The 20,527-nt window shown below is 40.0% G+C and overlaps 1 protein-coding gene across 2 annotated transcripts; it reads right to left on the minus strand.

The window, feature by feature from the left end:
* Positions 1-19: 19 nt before the first annotated feature.
* On the minus strand, positions 20-20,169 carry LOC147316004 (atlastin-2-like). Of its 2 annotated transcripts, XM_086259102.1 has the most exons (15): positions 19,911-20,169; positions 10,357-10,529; positions 9,957-10,163; positions 7,975-8,109; positions 7,731-7,835; positions 7,561-7,611; positions 7,414-7,470; positions 7,091-7,183; positions 6,719-6,857; positions 6,138-6,265; positions 5,564-5,620; positions 5,410-5,481; positions 4,115-4,546; positions 2,447-2,590; positions 20-2,013 (listed from the first exon to the last, which is right to left on the minus strand). In XM_086259102.1, the coding sequence occupies exons 1-14, from the start codon at positions 19,981-19,983 to the stop codon at positions 2,453-2,455; spliced, it is 1,860 nt and encodes a 619-aa protein (XP_086115228.1). In that variant the 5' UTR covers positions 19,984-20,169; the 3' UTR covers positions 20-2,013; positions 2,447-2,452. The 2 variants fall into 2 exon arrangements, with proteins under 2 accessions (XP_086115228.1, XP_086115229.1); XM_086259103.1 differs by lacking the exon at positions 2,447-2,590 and having other exon boundaries at positions 19,911-20,159.
* Between the last annotated feature and the right edge of the window lie 358 nt (positions 20,170-20,527).

Consider the following 20,527-nt stretch of genomic DNA (forward strand, 5'->3'; position numbering starts at 1 on the left):
AAGACAAAAGGAGCCGAAAGAGTTGTGTTGATGATTTATTCTTAAGGTAAACATCTTATTCAAAAATAAATTACCAGAGATATCTTTAAAAGAGACAGACACCTTCTCCTGCCCGCGCATCACAATCTATGCTTTTCCTGTCAGATTTATTCACGCGTTTCCGCTAACGTCAATCCTCACGTGGAGAAACTAAACCTACAGCAGCAACTTATTCTTAAACCACAGACTGGTAAGTTGATCAACAAGAGAGGAAAACAAAAAAAAAATAACCATTTAACTGATTCGCTATAAAATGTACACAAAGTTTATTTAAATATTTAATCCAACGTACATGCCCGATTTGTAGTATGAACACATAAAAAAAACCCCAAAAAACAAAAGACTGTACAGTACAAGACTGGTGCTTAAGGTGAGCAGTGGATGGAATCGATGTGAAAAAGACAGGTGCGACGAGTTAAACCGACAGGGTAGATTTATTTAGATCATTTAACAGTCAAGCACATTTTATTCATTTCATTCTGGAGATTGAAGCTCTGACAGCTGCCTCAACAAAAAGGCAGGTAAAGTGTCAGGTAAGGGGTTTGGGGAGCGAGCTGAGAAGACGAGACCTACAGCACTCACTTGTGTCAGTTAAAGTAAAAGCTGATCAGCTTAGCTTCACCGACACTGGTTTCATTTGAATCATGTCTTTGTGCTAAACTAACCAGCAGCTGAGTGTTGCTTCTCATCCAACTTTCAGCAAGAAAGTGGACAAACATAGCTCCTCAAACTTAATCCTTTAATAAGGTTTATAAAAAAACAAAAGCATCAAATTTACCATAAATAATGTACAAAACATCTGAGCTGGGGCTCCCAAAGCAACAGTCAAACTTACAGCCTGTAGGTCCTAAAACTGCAAACAATCAGCACTAGTGTGACTTAAACTGAACTACCTCACTATAGCTGGACTCTAAAAGCTCCTCATGATATAACACAGCTCCTCTTAACAGCATGCAGTGGGCCAAAATCTGTCAGGTCTGTTACAAGAAGTCCAGATATAACGCGTAAAGAACAAGAGGATTGAGACTCAAGAGATAATAATGGAATATGAAACAAGCGCAAAGATGGGAGCCCAGATGTGGATTATACAAATGTTACCTGATTAACTTGTCTTCCAAATGTAGTGCAGAAAACTAATAAAGGAGGCAGACAGAAGAGAGAGAAAAAAAGAATTACAGCTTTGATTTTTATCCAGAAGTCACATTTTCAGTGGTAGATAAATGTCTTTAAATTGCCTCCGACTCAGATTTTAATTTACTTTCACTTCAGTAGAATCAAGAGAAACTTGGGCGTCACATCTTCATGAGCTTTTTAAGTCGATTAGTTGTCTGTTCTTGCAGGACAAGCTATCACCAGGCAGAAGAGGAAGTAAACTGAGCTGGCCTGTAAGACGAAATGAATTCAGTTTGCATCCAATGCTGATAACAGCTGCCCACAGCTGTGTCAGTTTTCCCTGAATTACAGCTTAATCATGATACGAGTGCAGTTCACTACCAGCATCAATCTGTGTGCGCGTGTGTGCCAGCCTTCAGTATGCATCACAATGCAGCATGGCACACTGGAGAAGATTTGTCAGGTGTTTTGGCAGGAGGCTGGACTCTGCTCAGTCAACATGCAATATCTGAGCTGAGGCACTGGGGGGCGATGAAGAGCAGAGCAGGCAGAGGGCCTCAAGTCCTCGACAGGCAAATAAAGAGGGGGGCAGCTATGTGATGAAGGACATTTGGCAGGAAAAACAAAAAAAGTGGGTCAGCTTTGGTGTTGAACTAGTTTCACAGTTCTAGGACTGAACACGCCGAGTCAGTGGAGGATGATGATAATGAAGATAACAGGTAGAGTTGAGGAGGAAGAGCATCAATCACTCTTTAACCTTGTTTGCTGCGAGCCTTGTTCTGTCAAGCTGGCTCTAATAGAGTTCATCACTGTCTGTCTCATGTTATCCCCCATGTATTGCTCAGTAACTGGCTTCAGAACCTGCAGGAGGAGGAAAAAAAAAAAAAAAAAAAGGATCTGCATGAACGGATGATCAAACTGATTATCAGTTACAAATAGTCGATAAAGGAGACAGAAACTAAAAGAAAGTAGGTTAGGGAAGAAAAGCACTTAAAAGGAATGAAAACAAAAAAAGGATGTATTTTTCAAAGTGCTGACCAGGGAAACAACTGAAAACTCTTAAGACGCGTGATTCACAACAAAGCCAAGGAAAAAGAAAACCTTTGTTTCTATCCACACAGAATAAAATTATAAACCGTTTGTGCAGCCTCCGTGTCCCAGACGTGCTCCGTGCTCACACCCAGTACAAAAATCCAGCATCAACAGGCTGAAAATTAAAAATCAAGAGGCCAGCAAACTGAAGGTTTTGATACAAGATATACACGTTTACGAGTCTGCAAATCCACCAGCTGACCAGCAGTTAGTTGGTCTTCTTGTAGTTGTCGTTGAGAGGAGACAGAGCTTTCAATTCCAGTGTTGCTCCTGACGGGAGGGAAGGGAGGAGAGAAATAGGCCACGCCAGGCAGCTCCTGACGGGCTCCAAAAGTTTGGAAATGACCTGAGAGGAAAGCAGGGAGGAACGGGGGAGTTAAACAGAGGGGAACCAGGCACTGATACTGGAAGAGGCCGTGGGAAAGAAGTGATGGAAAAATAAATAAAATGATAAATAAAATCAGAACAGAGAAGGAAATGATATGATGCAGGCAGACAAAAACTGGAATCAACATCGCTCACCTTTCTTACCATCCTCTAAACAGCAGGAGAGGCACAAACAGAGACAGGAAGGTTGAGTGATAAAACATATTAAAAAAAAAAAAAAAAAATAGGGAAGGCAAACAAACAAGGATGAAGGATGTGCTGGCTGGGTTTCACTGGAGCTCTGTAAGGTGAAGTGAATATAAGGATGACAGGATAAGAGGACAGAAAAAAAGGCTAGAAGACAAAGAGGAAGAGAAGCATGTAAGGAAGAAAATAAACCAGATGTGCACAGATATAATGAACCTGGAGAAAAATAAGCTGTTAACATAATGACTTTTACATTAAGCTTCAACTTAAACTAAATACACAAAACAGTAAGAACAAATACACAAATCCATCAGATTTATACTCTGTGGATATTATTAGAAGGATAATAATTAACTGGCCCAAGATGGACCACATAACCAATTATTCACCTGAATTATTCAAACTACTCTCACTTCATCTCAGCATCAGATTGGGCTGCAAGCTACTGTAATTTCTCTTCACTAGTTTCTCACATTTAAGTCTAGATTATACTTGTCATTCCTGGTTGACAGAATGTAAATGTAATGTGATGATATGTAAATTCTCAATGGGAGAGCCCCTGCTTCGTATGGTCAAAAACCAGCAGGCACGCAGATGTCAGCACGGACCCTCGTGCTAACCGTCTGATGATTAAGTTTGTGAACGCAGAATATATATGTGTCCCTGCTTTAGTGTAGTGCCTCACAAAAGCCCTTCTTGGAGTTTGCAAGGTTTTTTTTGGCTACTTTACAAGCAAATAGCGCTTTGACAAGTGTCTAACAAGATGCTCAAATCAAAAATGTTGTCTTTATTTGTGAAAAACAAACTACTGACTCTTTGCTGTTAGCCTTGTTCTTTCTCCCATTAGTAACCGTTGCTTTGCTGCTGCTGTATGACGCAGTGAACAGAGATACAGTTTAATAGATCAAATGGTTGTCAATCTGTCTCTTTTGAGTTACAACTGGCTGATCATTATGCTTGATGAACACTCATGCATCGATAAGGTTCATAATTGTACGTTTCGGTTTAAATGTAAAAAGGACAAACCTCTATTGCAAACTGATCTTTGGTGCTTCTGCACTATGATTTCCTTCTTATTGGCTAGCTTTCAGTATATAAAGGCACTGAACTATTACTGATTTTTGGACTTAAAAAAAAAAAAAAAAGGAATGCCACAATATCAACAAAAAAATAAAACAAACAAACAAAAAACCACCATAAAAAATTAGGAGATGAAAACCAAGCCAGTCGATTGAAGTCTGTGCACACACACAGAGACACACACACTTTTCTCCCTCCTCTCACACTGTCTACCTACCTGCACCCAGAGTGCTTCTGCCACCTCATCAATAATCGTTCCCACCTCCCGAAACTCTCCTGAGTACTTCACGTAACCCCAGGCACAGAGCGACAGCAGCGCCATGCCCATGACCAGGTTAGCCAGTGTGGCTAAGGTGCTCAGGCCGATGAAACCCGTCACTCCAGACACCACATAGGTGATGAACATGAGAGCGAAAAGCGTGGCAGGGGTGCGTGCTGCGTAGAAGATGTTTTTGCCTTCGTTCTGCTTGGAGAGGTTGGTGTAGGTTTCCTCCAGCTCTGACTCCAGCTGATTCTGGTAGCGCTGGCAAAACTCCTTGCCCCCCATTTTCTTCACAGAGCGGAAGTAAGACACAGAGTAATCGCGGATCTCCTCGTGGCAGCGCTTCAGATCAGCCGGGGCGACGTAAGGCTTGTCCCCACCGCAGACCTGTAGGGAGGAGGAGATGATATCAGGAGAAAGTCTTTCCTTCTAAATTTTTATTTCTAAGTAGTATGAAATTCTAAGTCATTCTGTTTGTTTGTTGGTACCTTATTACATTTACACAGGAAAATATTTACTGTATTTTCCTGAGTCAGTCATGTAAAACTAGTCAGCAAGATAGTTTTCATATACTTAATGCATCTATGCAAATACTTGACTGCGATACTATGAAAATTAGATCGATCAGAATTACCAGCACTCAAAGTACAGCACTGTGAAAAGAAAAAGAAAAAAGGAAGGACGCTGCAGTGATTTACTGAAACATGGTCGAACGTACATAGAAATGCACTGATAAGGCAAAGGCAGAGTTTGTACAATTCTAATGAACTTAAGGGCAGGGATAGCTCAGTAGGTAGAGTCGTGGCCCCATGATCGGAAGGTCGGGGGTTCGATTCCCCTGAACAGCTACCCTGAGGTACCCCTGAGCAAGGTACCGTCCCTACACACTGCCCCCCGGGCGCCCAATGGCTGCCCACTGGTTCACTGAGTGAATGGGTTAAATGCAGAGAGGGATTTTCCCCACGGGGACCAATAAAGTACACTTTCTTTCTTTCTTTTCTTTTCACTTTATTATTCACTGTGAGGATTTTTTCTATCCAGGTACACTCTTACTGCACTGGCAATGTCTCAGGGATTATTGTCAGGCTGGAAAATGTAGCCTGAAACTTATTGCCCAAAATGCCAGGTGATTATCAGGTAGGAAGCGCAGGTCAATTAATCAGGCAGTGATATTCCCATATTTGCTCCCTGGACTTGGGCACCTTTTAGACTTCATTCACGATGAATATCAGGGATAAACCGGTCCTTACCTGCTCCATTTTCTTGCTGTACAGGTCTTTGGCTCCTGCCACAGCTGTCAGGTTGTTGGCCTCTGCTGTTGCCTATCAAAAAAAATGAAAGACAAAAAGATTGAACACAACCCTAATCAAAATGAGATGACTTAAAAGATTCCCAATTACTGACCTGCAGCATGGTCTTTGGGTGAGGCAGCTCCTCTCCCTGGTAGATCTTTATGTAAGCCTGCAGGAAAGAAAAATGAGTCTCAGCATCACCAAAGTGTTTCTTTAGTTAACACTCTGGCAGGTAGGTGACTTAACAAGTACTCCAAGTAAAAGGCTGATGTTATCTTTAAAAATGACTTAATACTGCAAAAACCCCTAAATAAAATTTAATGCAAGTATGACTGGGCACACTTATTTTGGAAAGTTGGAGAAATGAAATCTGATGACAAAGAACTGAATACTTTTGTCAGTGAGACCACAGTTTACCAAAAGCTCTGGATTGCTGTGTCGTTTATTCACTCTCAAGCTTTTGTGATTTATCAAAAAAAAAAAAAAAAAGGCAGAAGGGTGTACAATTTGAAGCTTTGTATTTGTAGTGCAGGAGGTCAGTATGAAAAGCACTGGAATCATTTGTGCAAGCAGCTGTAATCCTGTATACACTGAGACCTCTGTCGCTTTTTAAATGTAATTTTATCTTAACAACAATAAGTCATATTTTGGTCATAGACTGGTATTTATTTAAAATTATGCACCACCTTGAAGTACTCCAGAAGATCTTTGCAGGTGACCTTGTTGCCTCCGATCTCTTTCTCTACCAGCTGACTCGGCGCCAGAAGAAGAGGCACGAGCTGGGCCAACTCTTTTTTGAAGTCTTCATCAATGTCTAAAACATGGAAAGTTGTGTAATTTCAGTCCAAAGAGCTATGGCAACATAATCCTAGAAGTAAAACTTGGCACTCTGAAGACACGTTGTAATTCTCTTTTTATCAGTATTAGCAAGGGTTAGGACAGCTATCATTTTTGAAGTTAGAAATACCACTCAAACAATTTTCTCTCTCCGTCTCTCTCTCTCTCTCTCTCTCTCTCTCTCAGGTTTCTGGTTTTAAGCCTGACAGGGACAATGCCATGCATAAGCCATGCATAAATCCATGGCAGTTGACTGGTTGAAAAACTGCCATGAACAGGAAAGGGAGTGACAGCAGAGTTGAAACTGGCTGAGGTAACAGCTACAACATATAGGCGCCAATCTGCAATGTTTTGAGCAGGCTCCGTGTACAACCAGCACCTACCACGTCTTTAGCCATTAGTCTACATTACTACTGTGCCTTGTTCTCACCTCTCAGCCTGCCGTCAAATTTTGGGTTAGTAGCCACCTTCAGGCCAGGATGTGGCAGCAGGAAGCAGTTGATGTTGGAGAAACAGTGCTGGATATGATTTCTCACATTCTGCAACTCTTCATGTTGATTATGTTTAACCTGCATCGACACACAGTGAAAATGTGAGCTTGTTACTGACTTTGTGTTTTTCAAGAAGAGATGCGCCATCCATAACAGGAACATTGTTAAAATTATTTGTGCTGCAGGAAGCAATAATCATTGTGTGAACATCAGGGTATGGTATGGTAGGTTTCTTCTGTCTAGAAGCCTGTAACCTCCGACACTTTTCCCCCCTTTTATTTTCTGAATCTGCGTTGAAATATAATTCTCACCTGCAATCTTTTATCCAGAAATTCATTGCCTCCTTTCATTCCATAACAGAATTCGTAAGGAAAACACCAATCCCGAATGAGGAACATTAGAGACTAAAAGAGAAAACCAACAGTACAGAAACTCAGAGAATATCTTTCATTTTATGAAAAAAACAAAAACAAAACAACAACATTGTAACTGAAATAAATGAGGCTATTTTTCTTCTTTTTTTAGTTTTTTACTTGTCCACACTACATTTGTTTTCAGTAAAAGGGCTGACTCAAACCTCAAACAATGTACACTGTGAATTGCAACAAACACAGCGAAAAGAAAAAGCCAGTACCTGGAAAGGTTTCTCGGACACCTCTTCCATTGCAAGACGGCCATATTCAGTGAAGAGCTTCATATGAAAGGAAAAATAAATGACGATGAAAGAACTGAATATTCTGATGGTACTTTTTGGTGAGAGAAGAAACAAAATGACACAAACCTGGAGGTGCTGCAGGTCATCCTCTTGTATGTTTGAAGAGAGATTGTACACCTGAAAGAACCAAAAACAAAAAACAGAACTTAAATGTAATGCAAGGCTTGCATCTTAATATGTTAAAATAAATATGTAAATATATTATATTTAAAGAAAAGACATGCTTTGAATATCACCTGAACAGAGCTGGTCATTGTGCTGAGGGCAAAAACTGTAGCACTGTCCTTTATGGTAGACTGACTGTCAAATGCTCCTTGTGTGTCAACAAGGAGCACAGCAACCTGTCGGGATGAGATTAAACGAGTTCAAAACACATTCAGCACAAGTTTGTGTTGAAATGCTTGAAAATTCATTAACAAAATATTAAAATAACTGTTCATGATAAATATGTCTGGCAATGAGTGGAGGTGTTGTATCTACCTTGTCGCCATCAGGCTTCTCCACCACAAACACTTCACTCCAGACCTGAATTCCTGTGGTTTCCCTCTCACACCCTCCTCTCCAGGTGAACCCAGTCAGGGGCTCATCATTACCTCCTATCCATGAGTCTTTATCCTGAAAAGGAAAGATTCAAGATGAGACAGAGAAGGGAACAGAGGGAGATGAAAACCAAGGTTGTTTGTCATCTAGATCCATGTGAATTCCTGTCTAAGACTGGGAGAGGATGAAAGATAAAAGTGAAAATTGCACAGGTACACTGCCCAATGGGGCCGAACCCGAGGTCTTTTGTCAGTGCAGTGTGTTGTAACGTTTCTGGAATGGTGCATGTAAGACTAATGCAGTATGCCAAATGAAGGAAAAGCAACCAAAGGTTAATCACCATCAACATGTTTTATAGCATCTATGATGATTACAGCAACACGTTTCAACTAAACATTGTTCAAAGAGATATCAACACAAGCTGAACAAACAGATGAATAAAAAATGATTTCTTAATGTAGAATAAAAAAAAGATTTCTTAATGTAGAATAAAAAAAAGATTTCTTAATGTAGAATAAAAAAAAGATTTCTTAATGTAGAATTTCACATAATATAGTATATTTTTGCCAGTCAACTGCTGTGATTGCGAGCACAAACGTCAATTAATGGTAACTCTTTGTGACAATGAATGTTTATCCCACTGACCACAAATAGGAAATGCAGCTTCAAAGCAAATGTGTGATTTAAAGGTCAGAGTACATCAGAGTACTGATTCCCCATTAGTACATATCTGTGCAGTGTCCAAGTGTGATGTGATGACAGATAATAAATACCTGCAGACAATACTCCCTGTAATAAAAAGGAAAAAACAAAAAAAAGCTGCACACACTTATTAAGTCTAGTGGTACCATTAAGTCATGAATAAACTTGAATTAATTATCAATAACTTCATGAATGCCCATGTTCATGCCCAACAACTTTGAGAAATACCATACTTGCAACACCCTTTTGTATTTCCTGGTATGTGTTCACGTGTGTGTTATTTGAAAATAAGTGTAAGGTGATCCTGACTGCTTCTGTGTGTCCAACTGCTGTTAGAGGGGCTCAAAGACTCACCGTTTACACTTCTATAGGAAATAAACAAGATACTGTGCTCACGTGGACCACACTCAAAATCTTACTCTCCTGGTTCAGCAAGTATCTCAGTACAAAATCAAAACTGGAAGCACTCGTCTTTGCACGTCACCTGTGCATGCAAGTACTAGTTGAAGTGTTCTCTGCTGTCCTTGTTCATTTCTACCCAATTTCACAATCTCTACTGACTGAAAATGTTACTCAATAGTCACCCTTTGAGCAAGGATAAACTCTTATGTTTACTTAGCTCATGTAAACACATCTTGGGTTCAAAATTAGCACTAATCTATATCTCAGCTCAGTGAAACTGTGTACAAATGAAAGTAGTAAATTTTATATATGAGGAGACATCAATTTGACTGTCTTTATTTATATCTAAAGAATATCTTTAATGCTCCGGGTTGTTGTACCAATATGATTAAATAGTGACTCTTTAACAACAACAACAACAACAACAACAACAACAACAACAACAGGTCTGACACAGTGTAATTTAATGAGCTTATCCCAGAAGTCATAGGGAAAGTAGTGGATTACAGCCTGAACAGGTCTCTAGTGTATGTCCAGGACTAATACAGAAAGACACATTCATTCATGTTCCCATACTCTATGGCCAGCTTAGAATTACTTCCATGTCTTTGGACTGTAGGAGGAAGCCAGAACAGCCACACGGGCTGAGAGAAAAAGATGCAAACCTCAGACAGAAAGAGACAGCTCAGAAATGCATGTTGGTTGACATTTCTTTAAATATTTGGAAAATGTAATGCAACTAATATGTGTACCTTTAAAATTTTATTTTATTTTTTAAATCCCTACTACAGAAAGTGTAAATACAACAGTCGTCTCACCCGGTTGTGCATGTAGCGCAGCATGAAATCCAGCAGGAAGGACTTTCCCTTCCTAAAGGCTCCAGCCACAGACACAACAACCACGTTCAGGTCCTTCACATGTTTCTGCAGCAAGACTTCCTCCAGTGCCGTGGCGTTCAGCTCAAAGTTGTGCTCATTTGCCTGGACAATCTGGATGGGCCCGGCCACTTTTTTCTCTTCCACAGGCTGAAGACACAAGTTTGCAAACAGTCAGGTTTGTCGGGGAGGTTCAGGTGATTTTTGTAGTGACCCTCAAAGAATTCAGTTGGTCACATTATTCTCCTAAGTGTTGCTTACTTCAAACATTTATAAAAGTATTGTTATATTTACATATTCTAAATCTCATTAATAGACTAATATGGTAGAAAACACATCAAACCTTCACATCTTTTTCTTGACTCCCTTCCTTTGGTTGGGGGGTGGGACTGATATTTTTGCCCAAATCCATGGTTCTGGGAAACAAATCATTGTCATCTTCAGATTTCGCTTCAGGTTTTGGAGCCTTGCGTTGGGAAATGGTGCAATCTTTGAATCCATTGACACCTTTAGAGCCTAAGACCAAATGGAGATAAAAAGCTAAAATGAAAGTGGTTACATAACACCATGCTAGATGATAAAAGATAAAGTGAGAAACGGGACTTTTGCGACCAGCTTATTTTCTAAGGAAAAGCTTACTTCCTTATTTCTAAGGAAAATAACTTCCTTTAGACTACTGTTCTGTAAAGCTAGAGAGAGAAAAAAAGAAATGCCACATGGATCAAACTAAAGACGGAACTCTTTCCAGCTTTGTGTATTGGGCTAAATACTGCTATCCACTCTGGTTCCCTTCAACTAGATCAAGCTCTAAAATAGCTATGTGTTGAAAAATCACAAAGGGCCAGGAAAAAAGGACAAGTAAAGTAAGTCAGCAGGACAGTGCTTTTAGTGTTGTTCTCAGCCTTTTCCCCAAAATTTCTGTAAATATTTACTAACTCTTAAATCCCTTTCCTTAAAAACTGACTTCTTCCTGTATCATTGGCATAAAGGCAGTAAACATGAGTTTGATGAACTCCAAAATCTGTTATTTACAGATGAATGGCTTCTTGCATCTTTGAATGACATACAAAATCATCTTTTAAAACAAAAACATTGTATCATTTTTTCTTTTAAAGATTCAGAATATTCACAGGTAAAGGCTAAAATGACACTATTTAAATATACAGTTCACTGTGTACTTAAATATAAATTATTGACAGCCTATGAAACAGGTTGGGTTACAAGCCATTCATACCAAGTTGTCTCAGTCACGTCTGTCACAAGATTCAAATGGGCTGTCTGGAAAGCAACGTGACCAGTCTCTTCTAATTTGCTTGGCATTCTTGATAAGTACATAACCTCCATCGAAGTCCTGATATTTACAAAAAAAATGTATAACTATGAGCTCCTGCTTCATAAACACCATCAAGATACTAAGCATTTATCAGGAGTAACAAAACTGACAATACAAGATAAGACATCACAATTATGAAAGTGGAAGGTTATGCATTACTTGTGTGTTTAACTGAAAAACAAATGGAGCAATTATACACAACTTCTTCTATTCATGACCACAAGCTGTGCCATTAGTCATTTTACAAGAAAGTTATTTTAAAAAGCGCTATCACTTATGTATAACACAAATTTCAGTCGAACATTTTAACTAAACAAGAAAGTCAAGTCTTGAAATTAATAGTCTGTTTTGCGAGTCCGTGGCCTCTTACAGAAATTGAGCATGTTTTTAGATAAAGTGGAAATCCTAAAGAAAAAAAAAAAAAAAAAAAAAAGTTGTGCAAGTACCGGTAGAGCATGTACACAAAAGATTTTTTTTTTTAAATCAAGAAAAATGCCAAAATTGAATTATTTGCTGTTCTTCAAATGTGAGAATACACAGATTTTAAATTTAATTTAATTTAATTTTTTTTTAAAAAGGAAATAAATATTTTTGAAAATGACTTTGGTTACAGGTCTTTTCTCAGGGAAACAAAGCCAATCAGGAAATATTCAGAGCACATGACCAGAACATCAGCTAACAGAGGGCTTCAGTTGTGACAGTTGTGTTCACTGCTGACAGCACAGCAGTGAACACAGCCAGCACAGAACAGTTGGCGTGCTTTAGAGAATATAAGCAGCTGCAGCAAGGAAAGCAATGGTGGAAAGTAACAAAGGTGATTATTCTTTGTTTAAGAGCATACTAAAAACTAGCTCAGATCGGCAGCCATTTGGGCAGTTATGTTTGATTGTGAAATACACAAATAATAGAAATAACGCCTCAACTTCTTGCAGAACTTTTAAAGCAACTAAGGAGCAGTATTTCCTGTGAGAGACACCCATTAAGTGTGGACTTAGGGTTTAAGCTTAACTTCATATACATTTTAAATGTTCAAATTAAGTTTTATAACCAAGTTTTTCCTAGCTCAAAATTGGATTTGGGAGTGGCTTTGCATGCAAGCGTGATTGACTAAATATCGTTGAAGCAAAGAATGTGTCCTGCCTTACTTAACTGAACCTTTTTCCTGTTATATTTGTCTACCTAATTCTTTACTTCTATAATAAATTTCTATTTGTACCAAAGTAAAGGAAAGGGAAAATTTCTGAAATATATAAGGTTGTAGAAAGTTCTGTGGTGATGGGTCAAACTTTTCTAATGGTGTGATACTTGGACTTCTAAGCTCCTCATCTATGATGTCTTGCTTCTTTTCTTTCTGTAATATTCTACTTCTACTAATAATGTGGATCTTTGGACTTTACCATTAGTCTAATATTTTGGAACCTTACGCTAGGTTTTCAGGGTTCAACAACACTGTTTTTCAATGTTTTCTCACAAAGGAGAAGCAAACAATCAATTTTTTTTTTTAAAATAACCTGAAGATTAATTACAGCTGTCTAACAGTTTAAGCTTTTGAGAACATCAGGTGATATTTCTTAAGAGAACAACTGTAAATAGGACACCCAAAGACCCTCTTGGAGCTGCAAATTGGCCACAGCAGTGTTGTAAGCACAGGGCAGTTACAGTAATCTCCTCTGCACACAAATTAGCCCTGAGCATTTCCTTAGTCTGTGGCACTGCAGGTTTCCATCAAGACCAAAGCAACACTTAGCAGAATGAAGTGGCACAGACTGCAGAGACCTACACAAAGACACTATTCTGCTAGGACTGTGAGGGGCCTATGTTGCAAAACAAAAACAATACAGGCCGAGTATGCAAGAAAGCATAACAGACAGTAAAACCCCATTAGCTCTGCTGATATGTGCACTCACTACAACACTTCATGATATATTAGCAAATGCACTGCCCTGCTCCTCCGCTTCCAGAAAATGAGGACAGGCCTAAAATTAGCCTCCTTAACTTGTTATCTTATGATGGCACAGAGCAGATGTTAACTGGCTTACACGATTCCCTGACACACAATTGATGATGAGGAATTTGCATCACACAAGCATAAAGCAGCACACAAATCCTAGAGATATGCATGACTAGTTGACAAGCCATTTAAACACTAGATCCCTCATTAGATGACGTTAGAAGACAAATTCTTCTTATTTTCTTAATAAGTGTAAGTGTTAATGTGAAACAATCCCCATCAGTTAACTATTGTTTGAAATGCTCCAATGCTACTCGGGATGGATTGAAACATCTCAATTTCTGTGACAGAAAGATGTAAACAAGCAAAGTGTAAAACAACCATGCAAACCAGTGCTGCTTGTGGTGTAGTCAGCTCTAATCGGCACTGGAGCAATATGTAAACACAATCAGGACACTAAAGGGCAATTTATTCCTCTGTGATCAATCTATGTACAGAATGCAAGTCTGCAACTGACCAATACTGCTGCTAGAACTAATACTTGTGCATTGTGTGCCTGCAGTGATCTGTAGTTATGCCGTCGAAATCTGAATAATGGCGGAAAGATTAACAAGAAATGTAAAGGAAACAATAGTATAGTACAAGATGTTGTCATTTGTAGAGGTGAACATCAGGTTAGTGCAGTAAGGTTTCCGAAGCATTACACAGTTTGACCAGCCCACAACCCCCCCACCCTCACCCTCACCTTCACTACAGAGTCCTCTCCCCACTCTCCTGCCTCCCTCGCTTCCCCCCCTTCCTGACACCATGACACCCCCCTCCTCCAATCCCTCTCTCAGCAGCAAGACATCTCCCCCCCTCCCCTCCTCCCAAACATCTCCCAGTGTCACAGTGGATCAGGTCAGGAGGCAACTGAGGAAGCTTCGCCCCAGAAAGGCAGCAGGCCCAGACAAGGTGTGTCCTAGGATGCTTAAGGCGTGTGCTGCTGAACTTGGGGAGCCGCTACAACGAGTCTTCAACCTCAGTCTGCGACTGGGGAGAGTGCCCGCCCTATGGAAGACATCCTGCATCGTCCCGGTCCCTAAAAGGAACCGGCCCAATGAGCTGAATGACTTCCGACCGGTGGCACTGACGTCACATCTTATGAAGACTCTAGAGCGGCTCTTCCTCAACTTCCTCCGACCACAGGTACAACATGCCCAGGACACACTACAGTTTGCATACAAGGCGGGTGTCGGAGTGGAGGATGCCATCCTGTACCTCCTACACAGAGCCCACTCACACCTGGATGGGGGAAAAGGCACGGTCAGGATACTGTTTCTTGACTTTTCCAGTGCCTTTAATACCATCCGGCCCTGTATGCTTCAGGAAAAACTGAACAGGATGGAGGTGGACCCCTGCCTGGTGGCTTGGATCTCCGACTACCTCACCGACAGACCACAGTACGTCAGGCTGAAGGACATCACGTCTGACACTGTGGTCAGCAGCACAGGAGCACCACAGGGAACTGTGCTGTCCCCTCTTCTCTTCACCCTGTACACCTCTGACTTCTGCTACAACTCTGAATTATGCCATATTCAGAAGTTTGCAGATGACACGGCCATCATGGGGTGTATCTGGGATGATCAGGAAGAGGAGTACAGAAGTCTGGTGAGGAACTTTGTCGCATGGAGTCACACAAACCACCTGCAACTCAACACCTCAAAGACTAAGGAACTGGTTGTGGACTTCGGGAGGTCCAGAGAAGGTCCACTGCCGGTTCAGATAGAGGGGGAGGAGGTGGAGGTGGTCAACAAGTACAAGTACCTCGGGCTGTGGGTGGACAATAAACTGGACTGGTCATGCAACACAGAGCACCAGTATAAAAAAGCCCAAAGCCGACTGTACTTCCTCAGGAGGCTGAGGTCTTTTAACATCTGCAGGAAGCTCCTGAGGATGTTTTTCCAGTCGGTGGTTGCTGGAGTACTTTTCTATGCTGTGGTGTGCTGGGGGAGCAGCACAGCAAAGAAGGACTCATCCAGGCTGGAGAAACTGATCAGGAGGGCTAGCTCTGTGGTCGGCATGAAGCTGGACACTCTGGTGACAGTGGCAGAGAAAAGGACATTAAAGAAACTGCTGGACATTATGAACAATGCTGGGCATCCTCTGCACACGGCCATAAACAATCAGAAGAGTCTGTTCAGTGACAGGTTGCTTCTCCCCAAGACAAGAACTAACCGACTTAAAAACTCCTTTGTCCCACACGCCATCAAACTGTTTAACTCCTCTCTGGAGGGGAGAGGGAGGGGAAACAGGAGGACAAAGGAGGGGGGAACAACTAAGCTGTAGTGCCTCTTCACCTCACTGTACAATACCTTGTGCAATACTTTTTGTAAATAGTCAACAGTGCAATAGACTCAATACTTGAAATGTGCAATTCACTTGTATTTTTATTTTTTATTCCTATTTATTCTATTTATCCCCTTTGTATATTTTATTTATATTTGTCTCTGTATTTATATATGTGTGTGTGTGTGTGTGTGTGTGTGTGTGTGTGTGTGTGTGTGTGTATATATATATATATATATAACAATTCTGTAACTGTAACTTCGGTCGTTGCTGTGCTTTTTGGAAGTCGAATTTCCCAGAGGAACCCACCCGAGGGATTAATAAAGTTCTATCTTATCTTATCTTAGTTATCTTTAACTATCAAGTGCAAGAATAGTATGCAAGGTAGCCTACATCTCAGCAGCATATCCCAAATGAGCTTCCCTGCCCTCACCCCCTCCCCTCGACTCCTGCACTACATCTGAGGCAGACTTTGATAAAGCTACAGTCCAGTAACTTAAGCAGCTGTCTAAATATGGAATGTTTCCTACTTTAAACAGGCAATATCTGTGTAGGAGTGCAAAAATTACAAAGAAACTGGCCTTTGGGAGTAAAACTGTACTATAAAAAGAAAACATATCCAGTTAGTCAAGCATGATTAAACAATTAACATTTCTAGTTGAGTCACAAGAAAGAAAAATGGCATTTAAAGTGTTGGGGGGGAAAAAAAGGAGAAAATTTCAAGCAAAAATCTACTGTTGCAACCACAGATTAGTAACACCAGCTAGTCACAAGCCTGGTTAAAACTCCTTCTTCCAGCCATAGCACATCCAGAATATACATGTTAACTACTAGGTGATACTTTTTTATTCAATGCATAAAGAAGGAGGAGTTCACTGTAGGCTATTAAGATGCAGCTATGCTAAATTCCCTGCACTCCAACACTAAAAGACAACCTGACTTGGCCTCTCTGGACACGAGTCAACAAGGGGAAATGTTGAGTTGCAGCAAGCAGACCAATGTGAAGTCTGCAAGGACAAAGTGCAGATTAAGAGCAACCGGAGTGAATGTTGTTGTTGCCACAGAGTCAGCTGGTGTGTTCCAAACTAGACATAAGGGTTATCACGATAAGGATTCCTGACTGTCACAGCAGCAACTCTTTAGTATTCAGTCAAATATTTTGAATTGGTTTAACAAATGTACGCTGCATTAAACTGCTGACAACAGACCATTTTCTACATTTGTAAAACAAGTTGAAGTTATGGCAACATAGACGGGAAAGATGTGACAGGTTTTAACAACATTTAACATTAACTGTAGATTTCAACATACCATTATGACCACAGCTCAGTAAAACAGTGAAAAGTATCATGGGCAAGTTAACAGTCCAATTTAGACCAATAGCTATTATATGATGGTTTATGGTGAAGCTGCAGCCTCTCCTTTCTGTTACACACAGCTGGTAGCAAAGATATAGCACACCACTTCTGTTCACTGTATTACTGAAGGAACTGTTGCAGGTAAAAGCCATTACAATCTTTTATCAAACCGTCTGTTTAACAGGGTTAAACATGAAAAGGATATCTTGTTGCCTGACCACAGTCTTAATGAGGTAAAATGAAAATTGTCTCTATGCAAACTGCTGGTTTAGCCTGGCACGATCTATAAAAAATGGCAGATTTCCTGTAAAATTTGCTGCATGTTGAAATCAATCCTTCCACACCTCTCTTTCTACCTGTAAAGGAATATAGATTTAGTTGCCTTATTTATTTTTGCAGGTTTAGACTATTTATATGACATCTAGCTCTCTCAGGGGTTATCTATTGATGTAAACAGTTATCTTACTTAACAAAATGTTTTTTCATGTTATTTATGGTTATTTGATAACCAAACGTGTATTTTAAGGTTAAGTAAACTAAACCCAACTTTTAAGACCAAAGTACTTACGATTGTTTTTTTGTACTTTTTATATTTTACATTTATATTTATTATTGAAACTTGCACCAAGGGAGTGGCACTCCAATTTCGTTGTACTCTGTACAATGACAATAAAAGGCTATTCTATTCTAAACTGATTAAAAGTATTTTTATCATAGTCCTGTGGATTTTTCCTTTTATGGGAAGGTCACAATCCCTTTCCTGGGTGTCAAAAAACTTTTGTACCCTAAAATGAAATCTACTAAAAAGTTATGCTATAAAAGATTGAGGTAGTAGCCTATGTAGTTTTAGCAGACAATTAAATATACTGTACTGTGAAAAAGTATTTGCCCCTTTCTGATTTATAACTAAAAACAAACAAATTTTAATATTAGACAAAGATATTCTTTTTTTTTAATGATTTAATTTATTAAGGGAAAATTAGCCCCAAAACACCTGATGTGTGAAAAAGTAACTGGTCCCTAACCTAACACCTGGTTGTGCCACACACAGGGCTTATAACAATGAGTCTTACTTCACTGTGGAGGAATTTTTGCCCACTCTTTTTTCGCAAGTGCTTTAATTCCGCCACACAGGAGGGTTTGAGATTGAACAACCTGTTTAAGGTCATGCCAAAGCCTTTGAATTGGATTTAAGACTGGACTTGACTAGGTCACTCCAAAATGATTATTTTTAAACTATTCAGAATTGGACTATTCTGGTGTGTTTCAGATCATTGTACTGCTGCATAATGTGAGTGCGGTTGAACTTGCTAGTCACATAGTCTCCTTCAGGATTTCGTGGTAGAGAATAGAATTTATGGTTCCATCAATTAGAGCAAGTAGGCCAGATCCTGACTTCCAAAAAGTTTAAATTTTTGTTTCATCAGAACACAGAATACTTTCCCAAAGGCCACTCCTGGGAAAGCTCGCCACTGCTCCAAGTTTACTCCATTTGTTTATAATGGCTCTTACAGTGAATTACTGGAGTTTCAAAGCCTTGTAATCCTTTCCAGACTGATCGATGTCAATGATTTTGTTTCTCATTTGTTGAGTTTCAGTAGAGTTTTCCTTGATGTGTTACTTTTTAAGACGTTTTAGCCGACTTCACTTTGTCAGACAGGTTCAGTTTGCATAATTTATTTATTCAACAGGTCTGGCAGTAATCAGGGCTGGGTGTGATTAGTGAAAGGTCACAAAAATGTGTTTAGTCATATTTTATAAGGGAGGCTACTTACTTTTTCCACACAGGGCCAGGTAGCTAACCTTTTTTCCATTAATAAATTACATCCTCATTTAAAAACTGAATATTGTATTTACTCAGGTTATCTGTGTGACAAATGTGTGGGGAGGGAAAATAAAAACACAAATGGCAAAACCACTTTCCTCAGCACGGTATAGAAGTTGCCCACTGGGATGAAAAGAAGGCTTAAGAAGCTTTATCACAAAGACATGTTATCATCATCTGGAAAACGTTAAATTCTCGCGTTTGTGTTAAAATTGTTAATAAGTCAGAGCTTTGTATTACATCACAACTACACTCAATGGCAATAGGCTAATGTAACTCTGCCAAGGAATATACAAAATACATAAAATTCAATACAAAAAACCTAAATGAAAAAGGAGACAAATGATCTACATTATCTTCATAGGTTCACGGCTATGATATTTTTATTTTCTGCTAAAAAACACAAGCAAATGCAGATCTGATTGGCAATTACCTTGTTTAGGTCTGCTAACAAAGTGAGCAGACTACTTATAGGGTATGTAAAAATATCCCAGTCATTAGTGGGATGAGATTAGCGCGACGTTACTCGATTTGTATTGCCTACAATCCGGTTTAAGGACATTGGTTTCAAACTTAAGAATGAAAGCACTTTAAGGCAGTTTATAGTGAGCATGCAGGATGTGGAAAGTTAAAAAAAAATAAAAAAATAAAAAAAAAGCGCGGACAAGCCGTGGGTCCTTCCTGAAACCAGGTGAAAGTGACGGCCCGGACAAACGAGCAGACAGGTGTCGCGTTTGAATTTTGTATCCGGGTCGGAATCACTTTTCTACAGCTGCGTTTTCTCCCCAAGTTACTTAAGAAAAAACCCACACTTTAACAGTGAGGACTCAAACCCTCATTTCAACTCAAGTAAAATTCGCAGACTTTAAACCAAGTTGCCTCTGTTTGCGAGCTACACTAGACACATTCTGGCTGGGGCATTTGGCAGGACACCACGGGTCTCTCCAACTGAAAACAGAAACGTCTGGCTAACGGTAAACCCCCCTGACTGGGACAAAGACCACCGAAACATAAACACTTTAACTCGTAAACGCTGTCCCGGCTTCACTCTCCCCATCAGCTCGCTGTCACACGTCTTTTCGCACAAATAAAAATACTTTACCTTTGCCATCGAGTCCGTGGCTGTAGTTGTTCTCCAAGTGAGTTCTGTTAACCAACCCGCTCTCCGCCGCCATCTTGGACTACTGAAACCTACCGTTGCTGACGTCAAAGGAGCGTCTTTTTTTTTTTTTTTTTTCCTCGCGCACTCTGCTGAAGTTATATCCCGCCCCGTGGCTGCTGCCGCAGCAATGCAAACTATTTACAGATATCCCAGAGGCAAAACAAGTGTTTCTTTAATTAGTTTACAGCACACGTTCAACTAATCATTGCACCAAATCAAACTTTAAATTTCGTCCCCCTGACACCAGCATAAAGTCTGATTTCAGGGGCGTACCAATGAGTTCTCTCAACCCCCTGTTGCAGTGATTCCCAAAGTGTGAGCTGCAGCCCCCTGGTGGGCATTGACAGCACTTCTATTGGCATCTAGGGTTTGTTTACTACAAAAATATAATTTAAAAAGTATAGTTATTCTTTATTTATTGAAGATATCAGGACCTCTGTGGGGGATTAGCACCTCCAAGTTAGAGGCCATGACTCAATTAGTTGCTGCAGTTCAACTGGAGTTCAAATACCTTATGGTCTTGCTGTTGTCTGGTGCATCATTAGCATCAGTGTGGA

The sequence above is a fragment of the Aulonocara sp. 'chitande type north' Nkhata Bay genome, linkage group LG13 (assembly GCF_057382095.1).
Source record: "Aulonocara sp. 'chitande type north' Nkhata Bay isolate Kocher_YH1m ecotype deep benthic linkage group LG13, A_spYH_male_GT1.1, whole genome shotgun sequence".
Taxonomy (NCBI): Eukaryota; Metazoa; Chordata; class Actinopteri; order Cichliformes; family Cichlidae; genus Aulonocara; species Aulonocara sp. 'chitande type north' Nkhata Bay.